Raw genomic sequence first — 22,518 nt, 5'->3', positions numbered from 1 at the left:
TCAACTATGAGGACTGTTTGATAAGTCTGTGTCAAGTCAAAGAGATGGCACCACAGTACATATTGAGATTATTTTTAGTTCCTGGCAACTGTTGGAGGATGACACGCTAAGTTTCAGTCAGATATTTTTTTTACTCTGTGTTTGGCGTTCATTTGAATTGATCAAGTACAGTGATTTGCGAAAAATGGATGAGAAAGAATTTCGTGTAGTGATTAAACATTACTTTTTAAAAGGCAGAATGGCTCAGGATACCAAAGCTAAGCTTGATAAAATTTTTCTTTCTTTTTCATCAAATGATGAGCTGATTGCCAAAACAACTGCCTATTTTGAAAAGTTGGACAAATCATACTATATATGGACGGGATCAAAAAACTCGAGCATCGGACAAAGTGTATAGACCTCAAAGGAGACTAAGTTGAAAAATAAAAAATGTTTGTCCCAAAAAATTTTTGTTTTCTTCATTTTTGCACAGACTTATCGAACAACCCTCGTATTTGTCGTAAGGTAAAAATCTGATCCTGACAGCCTCTATTTGGCCTGCATCCAGCTTGTTCTTCAAAATGCTTCCCCTTCCACAATCCTTCTCAAATGTTTTTCAAGTATATTTGCATAGATCTTACCAGGAACACGCCAGTAGAGAAATACCTCTGTAATAATTCTCACTTTCAGTTTTATTTCCTTTTTTTATGTATGGGTACTATGAGAGATCTACTCCAATCATCTGGAATTCATTCCTCTGTCCAGACCTTTTGAACTATTCAGTGCAGCCACTGTAAGACTTTTATACCTCCATACTTGAGCATTTCTGGCTGAATATCATCTACTCCAGCTGCCTTTCCACATTTCCAACTTTTGATAGCTTTCATCAAAAGTTGGAAATGTGGAAAGGCAGCTCCATTCATCAAGGATATCTTTTTCTCCAGTTTTCATTTCACCTTTATCATCTCTAATTCCTCTTACAGCACTTTTTCCTTCATTTCTGTTTTTCAACAATCTCCAGAATATCTTGCCACTTCTTGATATTTATTTTCAATGTTCTTACCAAAGTCCTCCCTTGACTTTTATTTAGCTAGTTTTACAGAGTGTTTAGCTTTCTTACATTTGTCTCTGTATTCTCTAAGAGCACAAGCTGAATTATTTGACAGGAACTTTTGATGTGCTTTCTTCTTTTCTTTCACTGCCTCTTTAACTTCCTGTGTCCACCATGGAGTTCTGATTTTTCTATCCTTACAGACAACCTCACCACATGCCTCTCTGGCTGAATTAATCAGTGTTTTCTTCAGCGCTTGCCACTGAATCTCCAAGGTTTGATTCCTGTTATAAAATACTTTCAATTTTTTCTTGAATAATGTTTGTGTATTTTAGTCTGCAGTTTACAGCTGAAAGCTGATCAACTTTTATTCACTTTAAAACTTCCCTACATGTTCTTCTTTTCAGTATGAAATTCAATTTTATCTGCTTAAAACTAAATGGTGATTCCAATTTCAAATACTCTGTACAATTTCAAATCCTGTTCACTGGTGCAGGGCACCAGTGAAAAGACATCGCCATCAACAGTAACATACTCGATGAGACTTTTCTCATTCCTTGCCTCTTCTTTACATGTGAATTTGTGTACATTTTTATGTTGTAACATTGTGTTAGTGATAACCAGTCCCTGTCCTGAGCAGAAATCCAACAGGTATTTGCCATTATTATTAACTTTGCTCTTTTTTCCAAATATTCCCAAAATATTTTTGTATGTCTTTGTTGGAAGTTTTTCCACTTGGTTATACTATAAATTAAAGATACCAAGAAATTATATACTTGGTGTAATCCTTTATCCAAGTGTAAGCAAACAATCCTTTCTTTTAAGCTTACACGGTGATCTGAATGCAATTTTGAAAATTATGGAGACAACTACCGTGTTTGAATAACTGGCTGGAATGTACAAGTATAATCATGATGTTAATATATGTATATAGATAGATACTTGTTGTTGCATCCAATGTATTTCTACAACCAACAGATAACACTAATAATAGGACTCTAGCATTGATGTATAATTTTTATTTTTTATTTTTTTTCACCAGAGGTCAGGCCAACACTTGTTGTAGCGGTTGGTCAGTATCTTTAGCAAACCAGTTGGATTGTAGTGTAGCTTGTTCTCTGTGTATAGTTGTATGCTCCAGAAGATGACCTTGACATAAAGGTCGAAACGTCGAATGTAGATTTTAGTTATATTAAACTAAAGTTTTTATTCAAACACGATAGTTGTCTCCATAATTTTCAAAAATTAAGCAAACAAGTTTGTGCCTGAACTATTTTCAGGATTGGGGCAACTTGTGGTAAAGGTGGTATGACTTCACATCACTTGCCTTAGTATCCCATAATGCAAAGCACATATCCTTATGGGTATGTATAATGCTATACATTATATGAAGAGTCACTACCCAAACCAGTTTTGACCTTTATTGTGGTCTCATCAGTGGGAGCCAGACCCAGAGTTCATATAAAGGTTGAAGTAATGGAGAAGTCATATTTTCATATACGAGTTGCCAAATGGTGTCACACCTTATTATTCAAATACTCTGGATTAGAGATAGTTGTTGGATATTAAGGCAAGTTATGTGAAGTCATAAGCTTCTGTATACGAGTTGCTCCAGTCCTGAAAATAGTTCAGGTGCAAACTTGTTTGCTTACACTTGGATAAAGGATTAAACCAAGTATATAATTTCTTGATATCTTCAATTTATATTTTTGTATGTCTGACAGTCATTTCCTACTCTGCTATTTAGATCCTCAACAAGAACCGATTTTTCATTGTGTCAGTTGCTCTCTCTAAAGCCCCAAAAAATTCCTCCACTTCTACCCTAGTAGAACCTACTGTGGGACCATAGGTAAAAAGTCTCATTGTCCAGTTCCCCATTCTGATATTTGCCCACATCGCTCTGCTTGATATGGCCTGCCATTCACAAAGATTAGGCTCGTATTTAGTGTTGAATATTATGACTACTCCTTCTTTTCCTTGATTGTCAATGGTGTAATATAACATTTTGTATTTATTGCTCAGAAAGATCTCACCAGTTTTTGTCTTTTTTGTTTCAGTTGCTCTATTATGTCAATCTGGTACTTATCGAATTCCTCAGCTAGCTCCATTTTTTTGCCATTCAGGCTTGTTATTTTGATACTTCCGATCTTGAACTCTGGTGATGTTGAGTTGGGGTGTGTTTTAGGATTTGTTCCAGTAGTTGACTTTTTGCTGTTCGCCCTTGTGAAAACAACGGGGGCTTTGTTTAACCAGGCTATGCCCCATTCGGCATGAAATTCTGTCATGTTGTACCATCATTTTATAGTGTGGTTTAAGCCAATAAGAATACAATTTAGTTGGCTAAATCTCAGATCCCTTATGAATTATGACTACATCAAAAAAACAGTCAGTTATACTTTTTATTTCAGGCTTGTTATTTTGATACTTCCGATCTTGAACTCTTGAATTCACTTGATTATATGAACTTATAATCAAGTGAATCTGTCACTGCATTCATTTACATTTAAATGCTATATAAACAATGTATAAATATATTATTTAATAAAATTAATTAATTGTGCTTTTCTCACAGTATAATTACTCTAAGAAGGGTAACTAGTAATTTTCTTTTGTTAGTGCAATTGTAAGTGCAGTTTGATAGTGCAAATTTAATTTTATGCACTTTCAATCAATTAAAATGCTGGTTGAGATATAGCATATACAGATGTTCTGCATGCATGTCCATATATGTATATTTATATTATTTTGTTTTTTTTAAATATTTTTCAGGTCAGTCATGTATTTATTTAGATGCAAATGCAAAAGATAAATATTTGTAAGTATTTTTGTTTTGTGTACTAAAGTATAAAAACAAAGAATAATATTATAAATTTTAATATTTCAAGTTGCAGCAATGTATTATTTCTGCTGTCTTTCTGAAATAATTACTTGAAAATAAATGTTATAGATTTTGATATGAAATAATCATGAAATTTCTAGTTTACTTTTTTGAAAAAATAATATGCTAAACATATTCTGCTGTACTACATATATCTTCAGATAAGGGTAACACTAGTAAACTCATAGGGATCCAAAGGAAGAGTTTCTTATATCTGTAGAGCATTTCTTTTGCAATAGCTTTGATGACAAGAGAATTTTGTTCAAGTCTTTTTAGTAGTTTGTTAAAATGAGCCCACTATAAGTGTTTGCTATAATTAGAGTTGGCTGTATAGTTTTCAAACACTGAAAATATAATATTTAGTTAAGCTGCATTATTTCAAAGCAAGGTTAGTGTTTTAAAATTGGAATTGTAGGATGTGAATATTCATTTTCATAGAATTATTTCTAAAAATAGATTTTTTTGTTTAATGATTTACATAATTCTTATCATTACATATCTTCTTTTTTTAGTTAAATACCTGTAGGACCTATTTAAGGATATGGTAATTCTCTGATTACCATCTGGACTCTGTCTATTCATTGGCTGGGTGTCTGTTTAGTGTGAGGAAGAGAGATGCCAAGGAAGGGGAGGAACTTACTTTCTCAGTTTGACTAGCTAAGTTAGCCCTTAAGGAAAAAGGCCTAATAGCTTTCCCTTGCTCAAAAATTCTCATTGAAAAATTGAATTAAAAAATAGGTGTGTGTGTGTGTCTGTCTATCTATCTATCTATCTATCTATCTTTACATTTCAGTTGATAATGATGATACCTTTTTGGAAAGACTTGGGTTCAGATCTTCTCCAGAATGAGAAGATCTTTGATGAGGTCTTTTCATCTGAAGGTGAGTTAGTTGGTCTTCAGTCTTATATGAAAGTGGTAGAGATTTTCCTTCTGGAAACTTGAGATTTTCATCTGCATGCAGGAAACCAACCAGAGAATATACAATTGACAGATGTAATACACTCAGAATAGACTGTATAGATAGAATTAACAGCCCTATCAGACCATTAATTAGGTCTACCAAAGATAAATTACTTGGTCTTAACAGCTATTGAACCTAACACATAAGAGGAAGATGTGTGTTTGTGTGTCATATATTCCTTTATTGTTTTTGTGTCATATATTCCTTTATTTTTCCTTTATTCACATATATTGTTTAATCAACCTGTCATACAGAAGGTTGCAAATCCTATAGCACATTAGTGCCATGTCTTTTCAGGAAGAAAGAAGGCACTTGTTTATGTATTTCTTGCAAAACTGAGGTTGTCCTTAGAAGATGGAATAGGAAAGAATGTTCTAAATCTCAGAAGTAAATGGATTGGGAGGAAAAAAAAAAAAAAAGTGAGAAATTGGTTCTATATGTCTGGAGCCAAAAAATGAATAGATGTTACCAACATTTGCTTGTGTGTTTATGGGCTTGAAGGAAAGTGATGGTTTGATGGCAGCCAGTTCAGCAGGATAGTACTCATAAAAATACTAGTAAAAGAGTCATAAGGCAGAAACAGAACATCAATGAGAAAGTGACTGGAGTGAGTCTATGAGAGGTGGGGGAGGGGTCATTTTTAGGAAGCATTTTTAGAGTTTTTGGTGCACCTTCCATATGTGAGAACAATATTCTAGGGCAGAGCAGATTTGGATTTATGTAATGTTAGGAGATGTATAAGTGAGAAGTAATGTCTTGAGTGGAAAAAGACTTTTGGGGGTAGAAGGCTATGGATGTGATGTGCTTATGCCAGGAGAAACTACAGTATCAATCAGTCCAAGATCTCTTGTGTAGAGATCTTGGTATTATTATTATTATAATAATTGTATCTTATTGGAGTCAGAAGACTCATTGCTAGAGATCCATTCTTCACACAGTATCTGTCTGAACTCATTTACTGACAAAGCACTCACAAACACCTCTGGCAACCCATTCTATAAATTCATAATCCTCCAAGCAAAAAAACCTAGTCCTAACACTCTTGCTAACTGATCCTTTGTTCTCTCCTTTCATGCTATGTGCTGGAAAAAAGCCTTCAGTACCAGTCCTATAAAACGTCTTTATAATGACTTATATGCTTCTGTCATTCTACTCTTTTTTGCCTATGAGCTAGCTTTTGATGCTCATAAACCTTCAATCTCTTCTTTTCTCATAGGAAGCATTCCATAGACCTGTCATACTCTTCGTCACTCACTTCTGGATCCTCTCCACCACTACTTCTTCATCCCCACTGAATCCAGGTGACCAGATCTGTCTGCAGTAGCTAGATGTGGCCTTATTAAAGTTATAAAGGGAAATAATAACCTTCCTATCCCTGCTTGTCAATGTGTTCTTCAAGAATCACATCATCTGATATGCTGTTTTGGCCATCTTTGCAATAAACTTTAACTTTCTGTTAACAGTCATCCCCAATATCCCTTGCCTCAACACTTTCTTGCAGTTCATTTTCATCAATATAAGTACACAGCTTGTGATCTCTTCCCAAAGTGCATCACCTTATGCTTGGCCACGTTAAACTAGCAACCATTTACCTGTGCACATATTGCCAGTCTATTTAAGTCATCCTGCATGATCCCTACTTCATCTTCATTAATTGTCATTCTTTCCAGCTTGCATCATCAACAAACAACTGAATATTTCCCCTGATGTCATTTCCTATATCATAGATGTCAAATTAAACAGCAAGGGACCAAGTACTTAGCCTTGTGGTACACCACTAGTCACCTCTCTTCTCCTGGATTTCAACACCTCAACCACTCTTTGATATCTCTCCATCAGCCACTTTCTAATATAAATAATCACAAGTTTCATATCCATCCTTATTTGCTCCAATTTATGCAACAAAGTTCTATGTGAAATCATGAAATACCTTTGTAAAGTCCAGCAGTATCATTAAATAGCTATTTTCTTTATCCAGCTCACCTGTCACTTTATTTTAAAAATTATCAATCGGAAGGAAGGAAGGTGAAGTGTGATTTTTTTTTTTTCCTTTTCATAAAATAAGATAGGATTATGTTTTGGTGTGATTAAAATTGACAGATTGTCCTGAAATATGGCAAGGAAATCAGTATTTAAGGCAACTAATTATGGAGGATCTTGTAGCATATGAAAAGCTTTCATATGCTACAAGAATGAAAAGAGGAACGATGAGTACTCTCATTGCGAAAACTCTGGATAGATCATTTAGGAACATGGTTGAGAGCATGGTTGAGAGTACAGTGCCTCGAACTTACAGCATTGGTTAGGCAATCTGAGGAAAGTGAGCCATCTACCATAACATGTTGTGAATGAATAAACAGAAAATTTGACAGTACAGTAAGATGTACAGTATAATATGAATTGCAGACTGTAAGATGCAAATTGTCCATACCATGATCAAATGCCCTGGAAATGTCTAGAGTGACCACACATCTTCACCAAACTTTTCTACCATACATATGCCAGAAAATGGTTATGTTAGCAAGGAGATTCACTCTGTACTAGCTTCTTCTCAGCAGTTTTCTTCCAAATTAATATGTCATTTATTATTTATTTTTTTATGTCACTCTCAATGAAAGGTTGTAAACCTATACTACATTTGTATTGAGGATGAGTTAAGGATTTTTTCTTATTTTTAAATTTTTATATATTATTGTATATAGTCTGTAATCCCCATTCTGGAGACCAAGCACAGAACTTTTCATGCCACTTCAAGTCTTCAGTAAATGGGGCAGCGATATCAAGTGCTGAAATTCATTTCCTGCATGCCGATGGTGGGATTTGAATTCATAGCCTATTGGTTGGAGATCTGGTACATTATCCACTCGATTTACCAGGCTGTCAGAAAATTTGTCAGGACTCTAATCTTATGTTTTAGTCTTTTAAGGCACTGCTAACTATTTCATTTCCTCTAGATCAGGGATTCCCAACCTTTTTGTTTCCTAGAGCAAATTTTTTTGAATTCTTTTGTTAAGTGAATACATACAAAGTTTACATTATAATCAAATGTTTTATTACTTAAAAGTTTACATTATATAAAAATTTAAATATATATATATATATATATATATATGACAGAATGATCATTGACTCGGTTAACGTACATAGTTTTATGAAAAAAAAATGAATGACTAGAACCGAGATTTAATTAAAAAGGTTTTAATATAAACACACTACTAGTTTCGGCCTGTAACAGCCTTCTTCAGGTGACATTATAAAAGAAAAAACACTAAACATTGAGGGTAAAAGACTATGAACATCATAGACAGTCTTTATACATAATTAGCATTAAAACGTTGTAGTTGTATTTGAAGCTGTTCTTTCATTTGTTGCATTGTTGGGAGAGTGCGTGCTTGCTGCATCACGTGAACGCCAGTACATGATTACAGCTGAATGACTATCCGGGAGGTTGTAGCTTAAGTTGTTATTTAGATGAACAGGATTGAAGATGATTTCTCTCGATTCCACAATTTTTCTCTCTATTTCGTCACTGCAACGGAAGATGTTTGTAGATTTTTCCCAGCAGACTTTGTGACTTTGGTTATCATCATTAGGATTATCCGAGAAGAGGATATGACTTGATAATGCACTTGCTCGCTGTCTCTTGTAAGTAATGTCTCTCATGTGTTCTTCCATACGCATTTCGACAGATTTGTCTGTCTGCCCGAAATAAGGAATATCGCAGTCACATAATATTTTATATATGCCAGGGTATTTGAGTTGATGATGACAAGGTTTTGGGTGGCTAATTAAGGAACGGATCTTTGGAAGTGGAGTGAACAAGGTTCTGATATTGTATTTTTTAGAACTTTTGCTAATTTATGTGAAACAGTACTTATGTAAGGAATAGATATATTGCTTTTGAATCTATTTGTTTCTTCTGAAAAGCACTCTCGCTTTTCTTTTCAATAAAAAAAGAACCATAGCTGAAATACTGGAAGAATCTCTAGATAATGACATTTGGCTTACCTTTAATACATACTGTGAATCTCAAGCAGCCAGAATACAATATAATAACAAAGTAAATCTTATAAGAAAATTTGAAACGTTAAAGAGATTACAAAATAATAGGAACTCAAGACCACACATCAATATTGACAAAGTCGTTATCAACAAATCCTCCTATATACTTTCAGATGTAGAACAAAGCATCCTTAGTAAAGGTCTAAACTTCATTCCTTCCCCAAAATTAATACCAAAGGAAACACTACTTACAAAAATAGAAAGAGCTGCTTCTTTTCTCCCTCCACAAGATGCAAACCTTCTACGTATTGAATCAATCTTTATTATCAATAACGCAAAACCACCTGCAGACAACATTACTTCAACTGAACACAAAGCTATTAAAAGTTTAAAAAACAACAGAGATATAATCATCCTCCCTGCAGATAAAGGAAATGCAACAGTCATCATGAACTCCGAAGATTACAAGAATAAAATGATTGATTTACTACATAATGATACCTACTCAATACTTGAGAGAGATCCAACTCGTGAACTTCAAAATCGTACAAACAACGTATTAAAAACAACAACTGAATTATCCCGAAACGTCCGTTTATCTCTTCGCTCTCTCCATCCGTTAATTCCTCGCATATATGGTGTTCCTAAAATCCATAAAGAGAACACCCCATTATGCCCAATTGTAGAAGGTATCGATTCTCCTACATACAATCTTTCAAAATACCTTGCCAAATACCTCAAAAGTTTTTCAGGGAAATCACCTTCCTTTATCAAGAACACTACAGAATTTGTTACATACATCAAGGATATTACAGTTGATGAAAATGACATCATGGCTAGCTTGGACATAACTTCTTTGTTCACTAATGTCCCAACAGATGAAGTCCTAACATTACTCAAGGACAAGTTATCCAAAAAAATGTTAGCCTTGCTTACACATCGCATCAGGTCTGGTTACTTCAAATTTCAAGATAATATTTACAAACAAAATCATGGACTGGCTATGGGTAATCCTTTATCTCCTGTTCTTGCAAATATTTACTTAGAAGATTTTGAAACCAAGGCTATCTCTTCCTTTATTTTAACACCTAAAGTTTGGAAACGTTATGTGGATGATGTCTTCATTGTTTGGAGCCATGGACATGAATCCCTTATGGTTTTCCTCGAACATCTCAATAGCCGACATCAAAGTATTAAGTTTACTGCTGAGCTTGAAACGGATAATTCCTTGCCTTTTCTTGATGTCAAACTGACTCGCTCTTCTGCTGGTAAACTAAAAATATCGATATATAGAAAACTCACGCATACCAACAGATATCTGCACAGTCAATCCCATCATTTCCCTCCTCATAAGCTTGGAATAATTTCCACCTTGGGACATAGAGCCCGTTCTCTTCTTGATGATCCAAATGAACTGCTTACAGAAATAAACCATCTGAAAACTTCTTTCGAAGTTAATGGATATTCCAAGAAAATCATTAACAAATTCCTTCTTAATCCTCCCAGACATCACTCAGAAGAAACAAATAGATTCAAAAGCAATATATCTATTCCTTACATAAGTACTGTTTCACATAAATTAGCAAAAGTTCTAAAAAAATACAATATCAGAACCTTGTTCACTTCACTTCCAAAGATCCGGTCCTTAATTAGCCACCCAAAACCTTGTCATCATCAACTCAAATACCCTGGCGTATATAAAATATTATGTGACTGCGATATTCCTTATTTCGGGCAGACAGACAAATCTGTCGAAATGCGTATGGAAGAACACATGAGAGACATTACTTACAAGAGACAGCGAGCAAGTGCATTATCAAGTCATATCCTCTTCTCGGCTAATCCTAATGATGATAACCAAAGTCACAAAGTCTGCTGGGAAAAATCTACAAACATCTTCCGTTGCAGTGACGAAATAGAGAGAAAAATTGTGGAATCGAGAGAAATCATCTTCAATCCTGTTCATCTAAATAACAACTTAAGCTACAACCTCCCGGATAGTCATTCAGCTGTAATCATGTACTGGCGTTCATGTGATGCAGCAAGCACGCACTCTCCCAACAATGCAACAAATGAAAGAACAGCTTCAAATACAACTACAATGTTTTAATGCTAATTATGTATAAAGACTGTCTATGATGTTGATAGTCTTTTAACCCTCAATGTTTAGTGTTTTTTCTTTTATAATGTCACCTGAATAAGGCTGTTACAGGCCGAAACTAGTAGTGTGTTTATATTAAAACCTTTTTAATTAAATCTCGGTTCTAGTCATTCAATTTTTTTTCATAAAAAAATATATATATATATATATGTAAGTTAGTGTGATCTTTGGCATTGCATTTCATTGGCCAGTGCTTCATAATTAGGAGAATATGATGATATTCCAGTTCTTAAACTGGAATGAACAACTTCGAATGCACGTCTGCTTTACATTGTATGCGATTAATACTCGTCATATATCATTAACGCATGCGTCATATAGCATGCCATGAATTGTTGTGTGATTATTTCAAACTATATGGCACACGGTTGAACAGCGGCGGGCACACACAAATTGGTCGACGGGAGCCATGGTGCCCACGGGCATAGGGTTGGGAACCCCTGCTCTAGATCATGGTCTCATGCTCTTCTTCTTGCTCTTTTTCTGGCCATCCTCTTACCAAACATTCATTTTGCTAACCTTACTTCTGTATAATTAACTGTACTATATCACCTTAGGTTCACACATTATTGAATGCCAGTGATATTACATTCTTTTCTAATATGTTTATTTGTCATGTGATTTTCTTCCATTGATGCCATTTTTCTTTCTTTCATTCTTTTTTTTTTTTTTTTTGATTTTTTGTTGCTACTTGGCATTTTTATCAATTTTATATATATATTTTTGTAATTTTTTTATTTATTTTTTCATAGTCTGAAAACCCTGTTCTATAAAACAAAAATGGAACTTTTTCAAGCCACTTCAGGCCTCCAATAAGTGAGATGGTGGTCTCATGACAGGCAATGAAATTCATCTTCCACCATCTGTTCACTTTTCTAATTTTTCTCAGAACTCTAGTCTTTGGTCAAGTTTTAGTTCTAACTCAACTATCAGATTCAAAAGTTAAATTTATTTGAACATTGTCTTGTATACTACTAGTTTAATGGTTTGACTAATTTCTGTCTTATTCTATATACATTTATTCATTTAGCTCTCCACCATACCAGCTTTGGTGTTCTCTATTTAATTGCTACGTTCATTAAAAATTGTGTCTCATTAGCTGAAATACTTTAGTACTTCTGTAGGTTCTTCATCAAGGATGCAGTTGATGATTTCGAATTAACACATCATGTCTATTTTCATAGTTCTTGTTCTTTTTTATTGCTGATATTCATACCAAGTCTTATTACTGCAGTTATTCAATTTAGTTAATGATGTCTGAAGACTTGTACTAGATTTATTTAGGTGTATATCATCATCTTACCTTAAATAAAGAGCTAAGCTGAATATCTCCAATTTTGATATAAGGTTTAATGTCAATTCACTTCATCATGTGATCTGTAATAAATGATGATTTATAGCAGAGATATAATCAGATGTAAGACAACCCTGTCACACATCTGACTTTATATTAGACTATCTTCTACATTCTTGAATCTAACTGCTGACTGATTACTTAAGTATTTCTCCATATGATGTCACATGCATTATATAATTGTAGCATTTTGAAGAGCTTTTCTTATGGCATGTTGTGTGCCTCTTCCAGATCTCCAGAACTAAAATAGCAATTCATGTTATATTCTCTTCCGCAGTTTTTCTTAGGCTCTTGTGAAGTAAGCTTGCATGAATCTTACTTGAGACACTGTCAGCAGGGAAATTCTGCTATAATTTTTACAATTTTTATTTCCCATTTTTATAGGGGATACTATAAGAACTCTATTCCAATCATCTGGAATCAACCCTCTGACTGGGTCTTCTGAATTATGCAAAGTAGCCACTGGGCAATTTTCTAGTTATCATCTACTCCAACTGCATTTTTGAGTCTTTCAAAACAGTTACTCAGGACATGCAGAATATCTTTATCTTCAGTTTTTATTTTACCTGCAGATATTTAGAATTACTTTTAATAATTTGACCATTATAATGGTCAAATTGTCCAAAGAAACTTTGTCTAATTGGACATATATGTGAAATGGAGTAAGGTTAATTGTGATAATAGTGTCTCTTTTCCAACTGTTGTTATGAAATGTATATGTCTGATTCTCTGCAATCATTTTTCCTTACTTGCATATTTTATTTCAAGATTTTCATTGTGCAACTGTTAGATATTAACTGAATTTATTGATATATATAATATAAATATCAGGTTGGAAGGAAATAATAACAAAAATTGCATTAAAAAAACACTTCACTGTTTATTTTATTAATACAGGTGGTCCCCATGCTATGGATGACCTGACTTACGGTGTTCCATACTTATGAATGGGCTCCAAAGGCTCCCCATAAGGATAACTAATAATTAAATAATTAAATTAATAACTTTGGAACTAGTTTCCTTCAATTCTGTGATGATTTTCGTGGCTTCATAGAAGAAGACATCACTGAAGCCAGAAAAGCTGTGGTGGATAGTGGCAATGCACTGCAATTGGACATCAATGAAAATGATGTCATTGACTTACTAGAGTTCTATTCACAAGAATTAACCAATGAAGGCCTTATGGAGATAGAAAAGCAGCTGATAGTAACACAAGAACATGAAGAATCAGAAGATCCAAAGCCAAGAAAGTTTACAACAAAAGAATTAGCTGAAGCCGTTCGTCTCATTGAAGCAGGATTTGCTAAGTAAGATTTAACATAGAGTGATTTACAGTGGTTTACCGTGCAGTTAGTGAGAACATCAGCTGCTACATCATATTGATACACTGTATCATATTGATAGCAAAACCAGAATATGGTCTCATGTTGTTGCTGCCATATTCTGGTTTTGCTATCAATATGATACAGTACAAACCAGGACTCGCCAGATTAGGCAATATTTTACAGTTAGTTGTTCTAGCATTGAGGATCATGTGCCAGTGAAATGCCATCTTCCTTTTCTTAGCTGACAGCATTGGGACCTGAGATGTCTGCTCCTCTTTCCTATCCGTGACAGTGTGTGATGAACTGTGCACTCCAAGATGAAGTTCTAACCACCACTATTGGACTGATCTGTGATTTGTCTATCTGTGGCCCTCCTATCACATTTTATAATCCTTGCCATTCTTCTCTGACCTCGTGCATCAAAGTCGTTTTTGTTTACAGAAATGTTGATGGCTTGAAGTTGTTTGATTATTTCACTACTCCTGGTACACTCTATACACTGTTTTATGTGAAAAGCCCAGAAGAGTAGATGTTTGTGAGATACTGGCATCAGCACATCTAGCATAAAGTCACTTAAGTCATACCTTTTACCCGTTGCGATTCATCAGACACAGAAAAACAGAAATGTCAGATGCCTTACTGTCTGATTTATATAGCAGACTTCAGCCAACATGATTCAGCATATTTGGGAATGGTCTATTTTCCCAAATGGGGAGGTGTTGCTAATAAATCAGCCCTCAGTGTAGAAAAGGTTTGGGAAAATTTGGAGAAAAAGGCAAGCTTGATAATAATGGTAACCATCTGTTGGATTTTTATTCAGGATATGGACTACTCATTACTAACACCATGTTCCAATGTAAAAATGTGCACAAGTTCCCTTGGAGAGAAGGCACAAGAAATAAGAATGCCCTAATTGACTGTGTCGTTGTTGCTGGTGATATCTTCAGCTGGTTCAGGATACAAGAGTATACAGAGGATCTGAAATGAGAAGTGATCATCACTTAATTTTAAGTAGGATAAGAACAACTATCACATTGAAAAGAAGAATGTAAGAAAGAGAGTCTTAAAAAGAATTAAAGTTGAGCAGCTTCTACAAGTAAATTGTGGAATTCAACTATAACATAGTATTCAAGAAAAAAAAAAAAAAATGAAACAGTTCAAAAATAAGTACTGGACCTTAGAGTCTTGATGATAAATTCTGAAGAAAATATTGATTGTTTCAGCTAGAGAGGAATGTAGTGAAGTTGTCTCCAAAAATAGAATGCCATGGACACAAGAAATTAAAAGAAGCAGTCCTGGAAAAAATTAATGTTGAGCAGCTTTTACAAGTAAATTGTAGAATTTAAGTGTAAAACATTACTCAAGAAAAAATGCAACAGTTCAAAAACTGAACCTTAGAGTCTCAGTGATAAATTCTGAAGAAAACATTGATTGTTTCAGCTAGAGAGGAATGTGGTGAAGTTGTCTGCAAAATTAGAACACCATGGTGGACACAAGAAGTTAAAAGAAGCAGTCCTGGAAAAGAAGGTATACCTAAAGTTCCTAGCAAATAATTTGGCAGATGCCTTAAAATTACTGAGAAAAATATAAGAAAGTTAAGCTGTGTGTGAAAGTAGCTAAACAAAGGTTACAAGACAACTTGGTAAGAATATAGAAGAATCAGGAAGTGGCAAAATGTTCTGGAGGCTATTGAAAAGTGTAGAAATGGAGGAGGGAGCACAATAAAATGAATCAAGTGATAATGATGATGACAAAACTGATGCTGTCTGGAATGATTGCGTTGAAAGACTGTTAAATGAAAGAGGTAGTGACAGAACAGTAGCAGATGGTATTCAAGAGGATACAAGCAGAGCATATCAGTACTTGAGATTAAAAAAAAGTTATCAAAGTGGAGAGGCAGCTAGAGTAAATGATATTTGACCAGAAATGCTCAAATATGGATGTATAAAAGTTTTGCAGTGGCTGCACTGCATAAGTGGAGATTTGGTCAGAAGGTCAAATTCCAGTTGATTGGAGGAGAGCTCTCATAGTTCCTCCTCTTTATAAAAAGGGAAATAAAACTGAGTATGTGAATCACAGTGAAATTTCTCTGTTAGGTGTTTCAGGTAAAATTTATTCAAGCATACTCGAGAAGAGACTAAGAAAAACTGTGGAAGAGAATTAAACTTGGAAAAGAACGAGCTGGGTTCAGGCCAAATAGAGGCTGGGAAGATCAGATTTTCATTTTATGATAAATAGATGAGAAATCATGGGAATATAACAAGAATTTCTACTTCAGTTTTGTAGATCTAGAAAAGACATTTGACTAGGTGCCCAGAGAAAAGCTTTTTAAAATGCTACAGTTATGTGGGGTAAATGGCTCATTATATAGAAAAGTGCATAGTGTTTGTATTTAACTTGTAAGTCAACAATTAAAATTGAAGGTAATGCAGGAGTACGCTTTGATTTAGAAATTGCATTATGGAAAAAAGACCAAAACTATGAAAATAGAAAGTAACATAGAAAACTTACTGCAGTCTCAGTATATAACAAGTAAAATATTTTAGCTGTTTAGGCACAGTTTTTATTGAAGGTGGCAAATTAAATATAAAAATAAGCAAGAGAATAGGCAATGCTAGTATGAGGTATAGCTAGTAGAATAAATTTCTGTGGAATAAGAAAGAAAACCAAAACACTAAATTAGCACATGACAGTATTTAAATAATTTAAAATTATGTATCTGAGAGTTGGGTTAGAAATAAAGCACTTGATCAAAGACTAGAGACCACAGATAAGAGAGAGTTTTGAAAAAAAAATTATGCATACAAGAATTTCCTATTTTCTTGATATATCTTTAAGCATTCTACTTTTATTTATTTAAGAATTCTTAAATAAGAATTTATTTAAGGATATGGCCCCCTCCCCCCTCTATACATGCATGTGCTCACGCACATACACACACATACACGTGTGTGTGTTCTGTTCTGTTCCTATCATTGGAGGCTTTTGTAAAGAATATCTAACTTTAATAATATTGTTACTGTTCTCATTGAAAAGACAAAGCAAATTTCTGGATACAGCATTTCTTGTAAAGAAAAGGAATTCAAAAATCTCTTTTTTGCTGCAGAGTTCTTAAATGTCTGTGACATTCAGGTTATGATTGCTAATAATATTCCCTGTTAGTATTCTGTAAGATGATGTTTTTCCAAACATATTTTAAAAAATGCATTTTCATGTCAACTATTAGGTTATTTTTTGGAAATAAGTGTATTTAATACTAAATTTATAAGTTATAAGTTTCATATTCATATTTTATGAAAAAATTCATATTTTTTTTATTAAGTCCAATTGAGGCCCAAATTGGACAGATCATATTTTTTAGTGATTTATTGTGATTGTTTTATAGACATTTGCAGTCCTACTTATGCAGTCAGAGAATAATTCCTCACATAAGTGGCTTTCATGCAAGCTCTGTATTTCGTAAGTATAATCTTTTCTTATTCAGCAGCTCAAAGTAAATATTTCTGTTAACATGATTTTTAGAGTTTGGTCTGAGTTTGCATGTACCATTCGTGTGCAACAGTCGAATTGTTAGAATGTTAAAAAAAGACTGTCAGCACTTTTTTACTGGCATTCTTTTTTAATGTGGTTTTGTGTGAATACAATAAAACTGCTTAACTTAATACAGTTTTACTGTATTAAGTTAAGCAGTTTTTTAAGATACAAGTTATCTTAAGAGAAAGGAAATTATCACTTTAGACTTGCATTTTCTATAAAAAATAATAGTATATTTCATATTGTCTGAGTCTTGAGCTGTATTTGTGCAAAGTAAATATAGAAATATATTTAATATTTATTGTAAACTTTTAACATACAAGGGTGGTGTGAAAAGTTCTCAGCCTAACAATGAAAAAACAAATTTGTAATTTCAAAATTATTTTTATTTTTTAACATAATCTCCCTTAAGACTAATACATTTATTCCAGTGATGCTCCAGTGCCATTATCCCACCCCTCTAGTGGTTCTCAGTAAGATCTGCAAAATACCCCTCTACACCTCCTTGATTTGAAGAAAAATGACCAACAAGGAAGAGTTTTAGTTTTGGGAAGAGACAGAAGTCAGAGGGAGCCAAATCTGGGGAATAGGGTGGATGTTCCAACAGTTCATAGTGTGCAGATCCCTTAATTTACCACTTGCCCAGCCAGCTTGGCTAGGCGAGTGGTTAGCGTATCTGCCTCCCAGCCAAAATGCTGCGGGTTCGAATCCCGCCGTGAGCATGGATGTTTGTGATTGTCTGTGGAAATACTAGTGGTGGTGGTGATCGGTGATAGATGGCGTTGTGTAGTTGCAGTCAGTTGGTGGATTGCGAGTGGTGGACACAGAGTTGTAGTGTGGATGCCCTCCCTCGATGAGTCTTTTGACTCCCTGGAGGTGACAAATAATAATAATAATTTTCCCATTGCCAAAACACCTTTGTGGGCAGGTGCATTGGCCTGATGAAAGATGATTTTTTTCCTTCTAGTCTGGATAAAAGATAGGAATATTATTCCCCGGTTATTGTTTTGCCCTTTTCAAGATAATTAATAAACAAAATGCCAATACAAACTTATTTATTAATTACTGACCATTTACGAAAAACAAAACTACATTAGAGCCTTCCAGTTTCACCAGCAAACTGTCTGGCTTTTTCAAGGCGTTTACGGAGACATAAAAACTAGTAAATGCAAATTGAAAGGAACATAAAAAAACGTTGTAAACCAACTAGTAGCTAACGTTACATGTTCGCGTGACAGAGAGGACTTATTGTTCTAATTCATTATCAGGCATGCGTGTTTGTTGTAAACGTGTAATGTGATTACTGGCTAGCTGTAGTTCAGATTGATTTAGAGAGAGGATCAAGTTTTTCCACGAACTGTTTAGGATTGCACCCTGATTTCTGTTGAGGTTTCCACCGATTATTAACACTATTGTGGCTTCCTTAAATACACGATGTCTGTAGTCGTCATCCAGATATGGCATGAAGCTGTTTTGCCACTCTATCGTGTGGTTAGATGTACAGAAATGATGTGCTAAGCCAGAAGAGATACTTTTGTTGTGGTTTACATCACCAACATGTTCTTTTTGTCTGATTTCTAAACTCCGTGAAGTTTGTCCGATATAGGCAAGACCACAGGAGCAAGGAATGTAATATACTCCTGGATATTTGTAGAAAGGCACCTTATCTTTTGGGGATCCTAAAACTTGTCTGATGCTGGTGGTTGGTTTGAAGACCACTCTGATGTTGTAGGCTCTTAGTATTCTGGCTATTTGATAAGAAATGACTTGATGAAAGGGATCACTACAGTAGAAATGTGCTGGGAGTGTGATTCTTCTTGTCTGGGGTTGTCACCGGATAGATATTTTTTGATGATGTTTTGAGGATATCCATTTTGTGATAATGTGTTGGCTATTAGTGAGAGTTCAGTCTGTGTATCCTCGTCTTCTGATATAAACTTTCTGGCCCTATATTTCAACATGTGGATAATGCTCAGTTCGTGTGTCTTGTGATGGTTTGAAGTATAATGTAGATATTTTCCAGTATCTGTGGGCTTTCTGTAAATAGATAATTTGACACTATTTGAATGTTTCTTTATCAAGATGTCTAAAAAATGCAGTTGGTTATTGTTTTCCACTTCCAGAGTGAATTTTACCTTGTTATGTATTGAGTTGATTTTATCCACAAACGATTTTAGGTTTTTTAAGCTGTCTTGCCATATAAAGAAGATATCATCAACATATCTCCACCATGTAGATGGTCTAGGGGAGATTGTGGAGAGAATTTCTTTTTAAAGTTTTTCTATTAAAAGGTCTGCACAAGATGGTGATAGTGGGTTTCCCATTGCTAGGCCTTTTAATTGTTGGTATATGGTGTTATTAACTTTGAAGAAATTAGATTGAAGGCAGTGTCTAAACATCTGTGTGATGTCTAGAGGAAAGAGATCTTGGATGATGTTTATTACCTCTTCTACTGGTACATTGGTGAAAAGGGATACAACATCTAGACTGGCTAGCATATCTGTTGGTGCAATCTTAATGGCTTGGAGTTTATTTACAAAATAACTGTTTTTTCATGAATTTTTTCACCTAGTCTGGCTAAAAGATTGGAATAATATTCCCTGGTTATTGTTTTACCCTTTTCAAGATAATTAATGAACAAAATGCCTTTAGCATCCCAAAACATCAATGCCATGACCTTTCCTGCTGATGGAACCAACTTTATCTTCTTTGGCACTGAACAACTGGCTTCTGTCCACTGTTTTGATTGCTGTTTTTATTCTGGTGTGTAATGGTGAATCCAAGTCTCATCCATAGTTATAAATCGATGCATAAAATCAGTTTTATTCTTATTAAAACACTTCAAGTGCTGTTCAGAGATTTTCATGCGAGTGTGTTTTTGATATGCTGTGAGCAAGCGCGGCACCCATCTTGTGCAAAGCTTTTTCATTTGCAATTCTTCATGCAGAATATATCCTACACATTCTTTTGAAATGCCTCTGCACTTTGACTTGCCAGTCATCCAATATCATATCGTGCACTCGATCAATGATTTCTGGTGTTGTTACACTTTTTTGACGTCTTTCACGTGGATCATCTTCAAGGCTGGTATGGCCATGTTTCAACTCGGCAGCCCATTTCTTATTTGTCAAAAACAAAGGAGAAGAGTGCCCATAAACTTCTATGAACTTGAAATAAATTTCTTTTGCCGTTAAACATTCTTTTCCAAAGAATTTTATCCATTTCAAGGAATACAGACAACACTTTTGCTTCAGACAGGCTGTATAAAACAAACTACTTGATAGAATGACTTGCAATTTCACATGGATACTTATGACAGATGGGCCAACTTAGGAAAAATCTTGCCGATAATGTTGCCATCTATGGTCGATGCTGAGAACTTTTCAGACCACTCTCGTAAAGTTTAAAACAAAACAAATAATAATAATAGAATCTGTTTATAAGAACTACTAAGTTATGCAGCTGTGTTAATGATATGAATGTGCATAATCATGGAGGTGACTTAGATGAAAGTATAAGTAAAATTGTTACTAATATTGCAATTGTAGAAATCTGTGATTGCAATATTGGTTAAAAAATTTATATGAAGCAGTGAGTCAAATACAGAGTCCATCAAAAAAATGTATACACACTTTAACAGATGTCATCTATAGATTAAAGTGTTTTTGCTGAAGCAAAATGGCCAAAGCATGATTGTCGTTCGAAGAACGCAAGACCATTTTAAAGGGCATTTCAAATTTGAGAATGTTGTTGAAGTTCAATGACAATGGAGGCGTTAGTTTGCAACACAACCTCCAACATGCCTGACAATTGCACGTATTCATGATAAGTTTGAGAACCATGGTGCCATGTGCGATGTGCAGAAGGGAAGTTCAAGGAGGCCTTGCACAGCAAGAAATCCTGCTTCCTCAGCTATGGTGTTGAAACAGTTTACACACTCGCCACAGAAATCTACCACACAATGTGCACGTGAGACAGGAGTTATCAGTACAAGCATATGGCACATTCTTAAAGCAGCTAAATGGAAAGTTTACATTCTAAGATTATTACACAATGAATGAAGATGATCCTGATCGAAGAATGCAGTATTGTGAGTGGTTTCAACACATGGTAGATGAGGAATTTGTGAGGAAGATGGTTTGGTCTGATGAAGCACAATTTAAGCTTAATGGAACAGTGGATTGGCATATTGTGTTTACTGGACTCCAGAAAATCTGGGCGTTCATGTGAACAATGCAGTCAATTTACCGGGACTCAATGTCTGGTATAGATTGTCATCTAGTAGTTTAATAGGATTCTTCTTTGAAGGTACTGTTACTGGTCAAGTGTACCTAGACTTCATGCACTTTATGGTAATGATCAGTTTCTCTTTCCAACAAGATGGCACACCACCACCAAGACTTGAGAATTTACCTCGATGAGAGTTTGTAGGGACAATAGATAGAACGAAGAGGTGCAGTTGAGTTCCCCCCCCCCCCACATGTTCTCCTGATCTAACACCCTTGGACTTCTACCTGTGTGGGACTCTAAAGGATGTAGTATATCATGGTGGCCCTTCAGAAAGAAATTGTAAGGGCATGCACAGCAATCCAACTTGAAACTTTGGCCAGTGTTGATCAAGCAGTAGTTCGCCATAATAATAAGTGTCTGGAAGCTAATGGTGACCACTTTGAGTACCTCGTGTAATTGTAGAAGTCAAAGGTAACTTGAATTTATTCCTTGATGTCTATAAATTTAGTATTACAATTTTTATACAGGTTTTTCTTTTGCTGAAGTTTGTATACATTTTTTGACGGACTTTGTACAAGGTGTGACTGTTGTAACAGACCTATTGGATTGGTTGCTACTGATGACGAAATGCACTATAAATTCAACCTAATGGGTGCTAAATGGGTAATTATCATGGATGACTTTAATTATCTGAACATTGATTGGATAGCAGCGAAATATCATGAGAAGAATGAAGCCAAATTTATTGAGCTGTTGCGAGATAATTTTCTCAAGCATCATGCAACAGGAAGAACTCAAGGTCAAAGAGTGGTATACCTGATTATAGTGTCATGATGGGGATGGGTGGCAATGATTATTTAAATATGTGACTGTTCTTGTTTTGCCTACAGCTGGTGACAATCATGCTTTACTGACCTGAGAGGTGGCTAACTATATGGATGTTCCATTCAGAAAAGGTTACGTGGGACACTACGAAGCAGGAAATTATGCCCAACTGAGGAGAATACTAGGTTCAATCCTATTTTATTTGTTACTTGATGGG

General features: G+C 34.8%; 1 protein-coding gene across 1 annotated transcript in view; it reads left to right on the top strand.

The window, feature by feature from the left end:
• The window catches only part of LOC150110340 (dihydrolipoyllysine-residue succinyltransferase component of 2-oxoglutarate dehydrogenase complex, mitochondrial), a 258,699-nt gene that overhangs the window by 47,468 nt on the left and 188,713 nt on the right, over positions 1-22,518 (top strand). Inside the window, exons 3-4 of the mRNA XM_090393052.1 lie at positions 3,800-3,845; positions 17,098-17,171. Coding sequence (XP_090249178.1) covers positions 3,800-3,845; positions 17,098-17,171 — 120 coding nt within the window. The remainder of the gene's footprint in view (positions 1-3,799; positions 3,846-17,097; positions 17,172-22,518) is intronic.

This window comes from Typopeltis vanoorti, chromosome 1 (assembly GCF_054136105.1).
Source record: "Typopeltis vanoorti isolate ZY-2024b chromosome 1, IOZ_Tvanoo_1.0, whole genome shotgun sequence".
NCBI classification, from domain to species: domain Eukaryota; kingdom Metazoa; phylum Arthropoda; class Arachnida; order Uropygi; family Thelyphonidae; genus Typopeltis; species Typopeltis vanoorti.
This window is presented reverse-complemented; position numbering and strand designations above follow the sequence as displayed.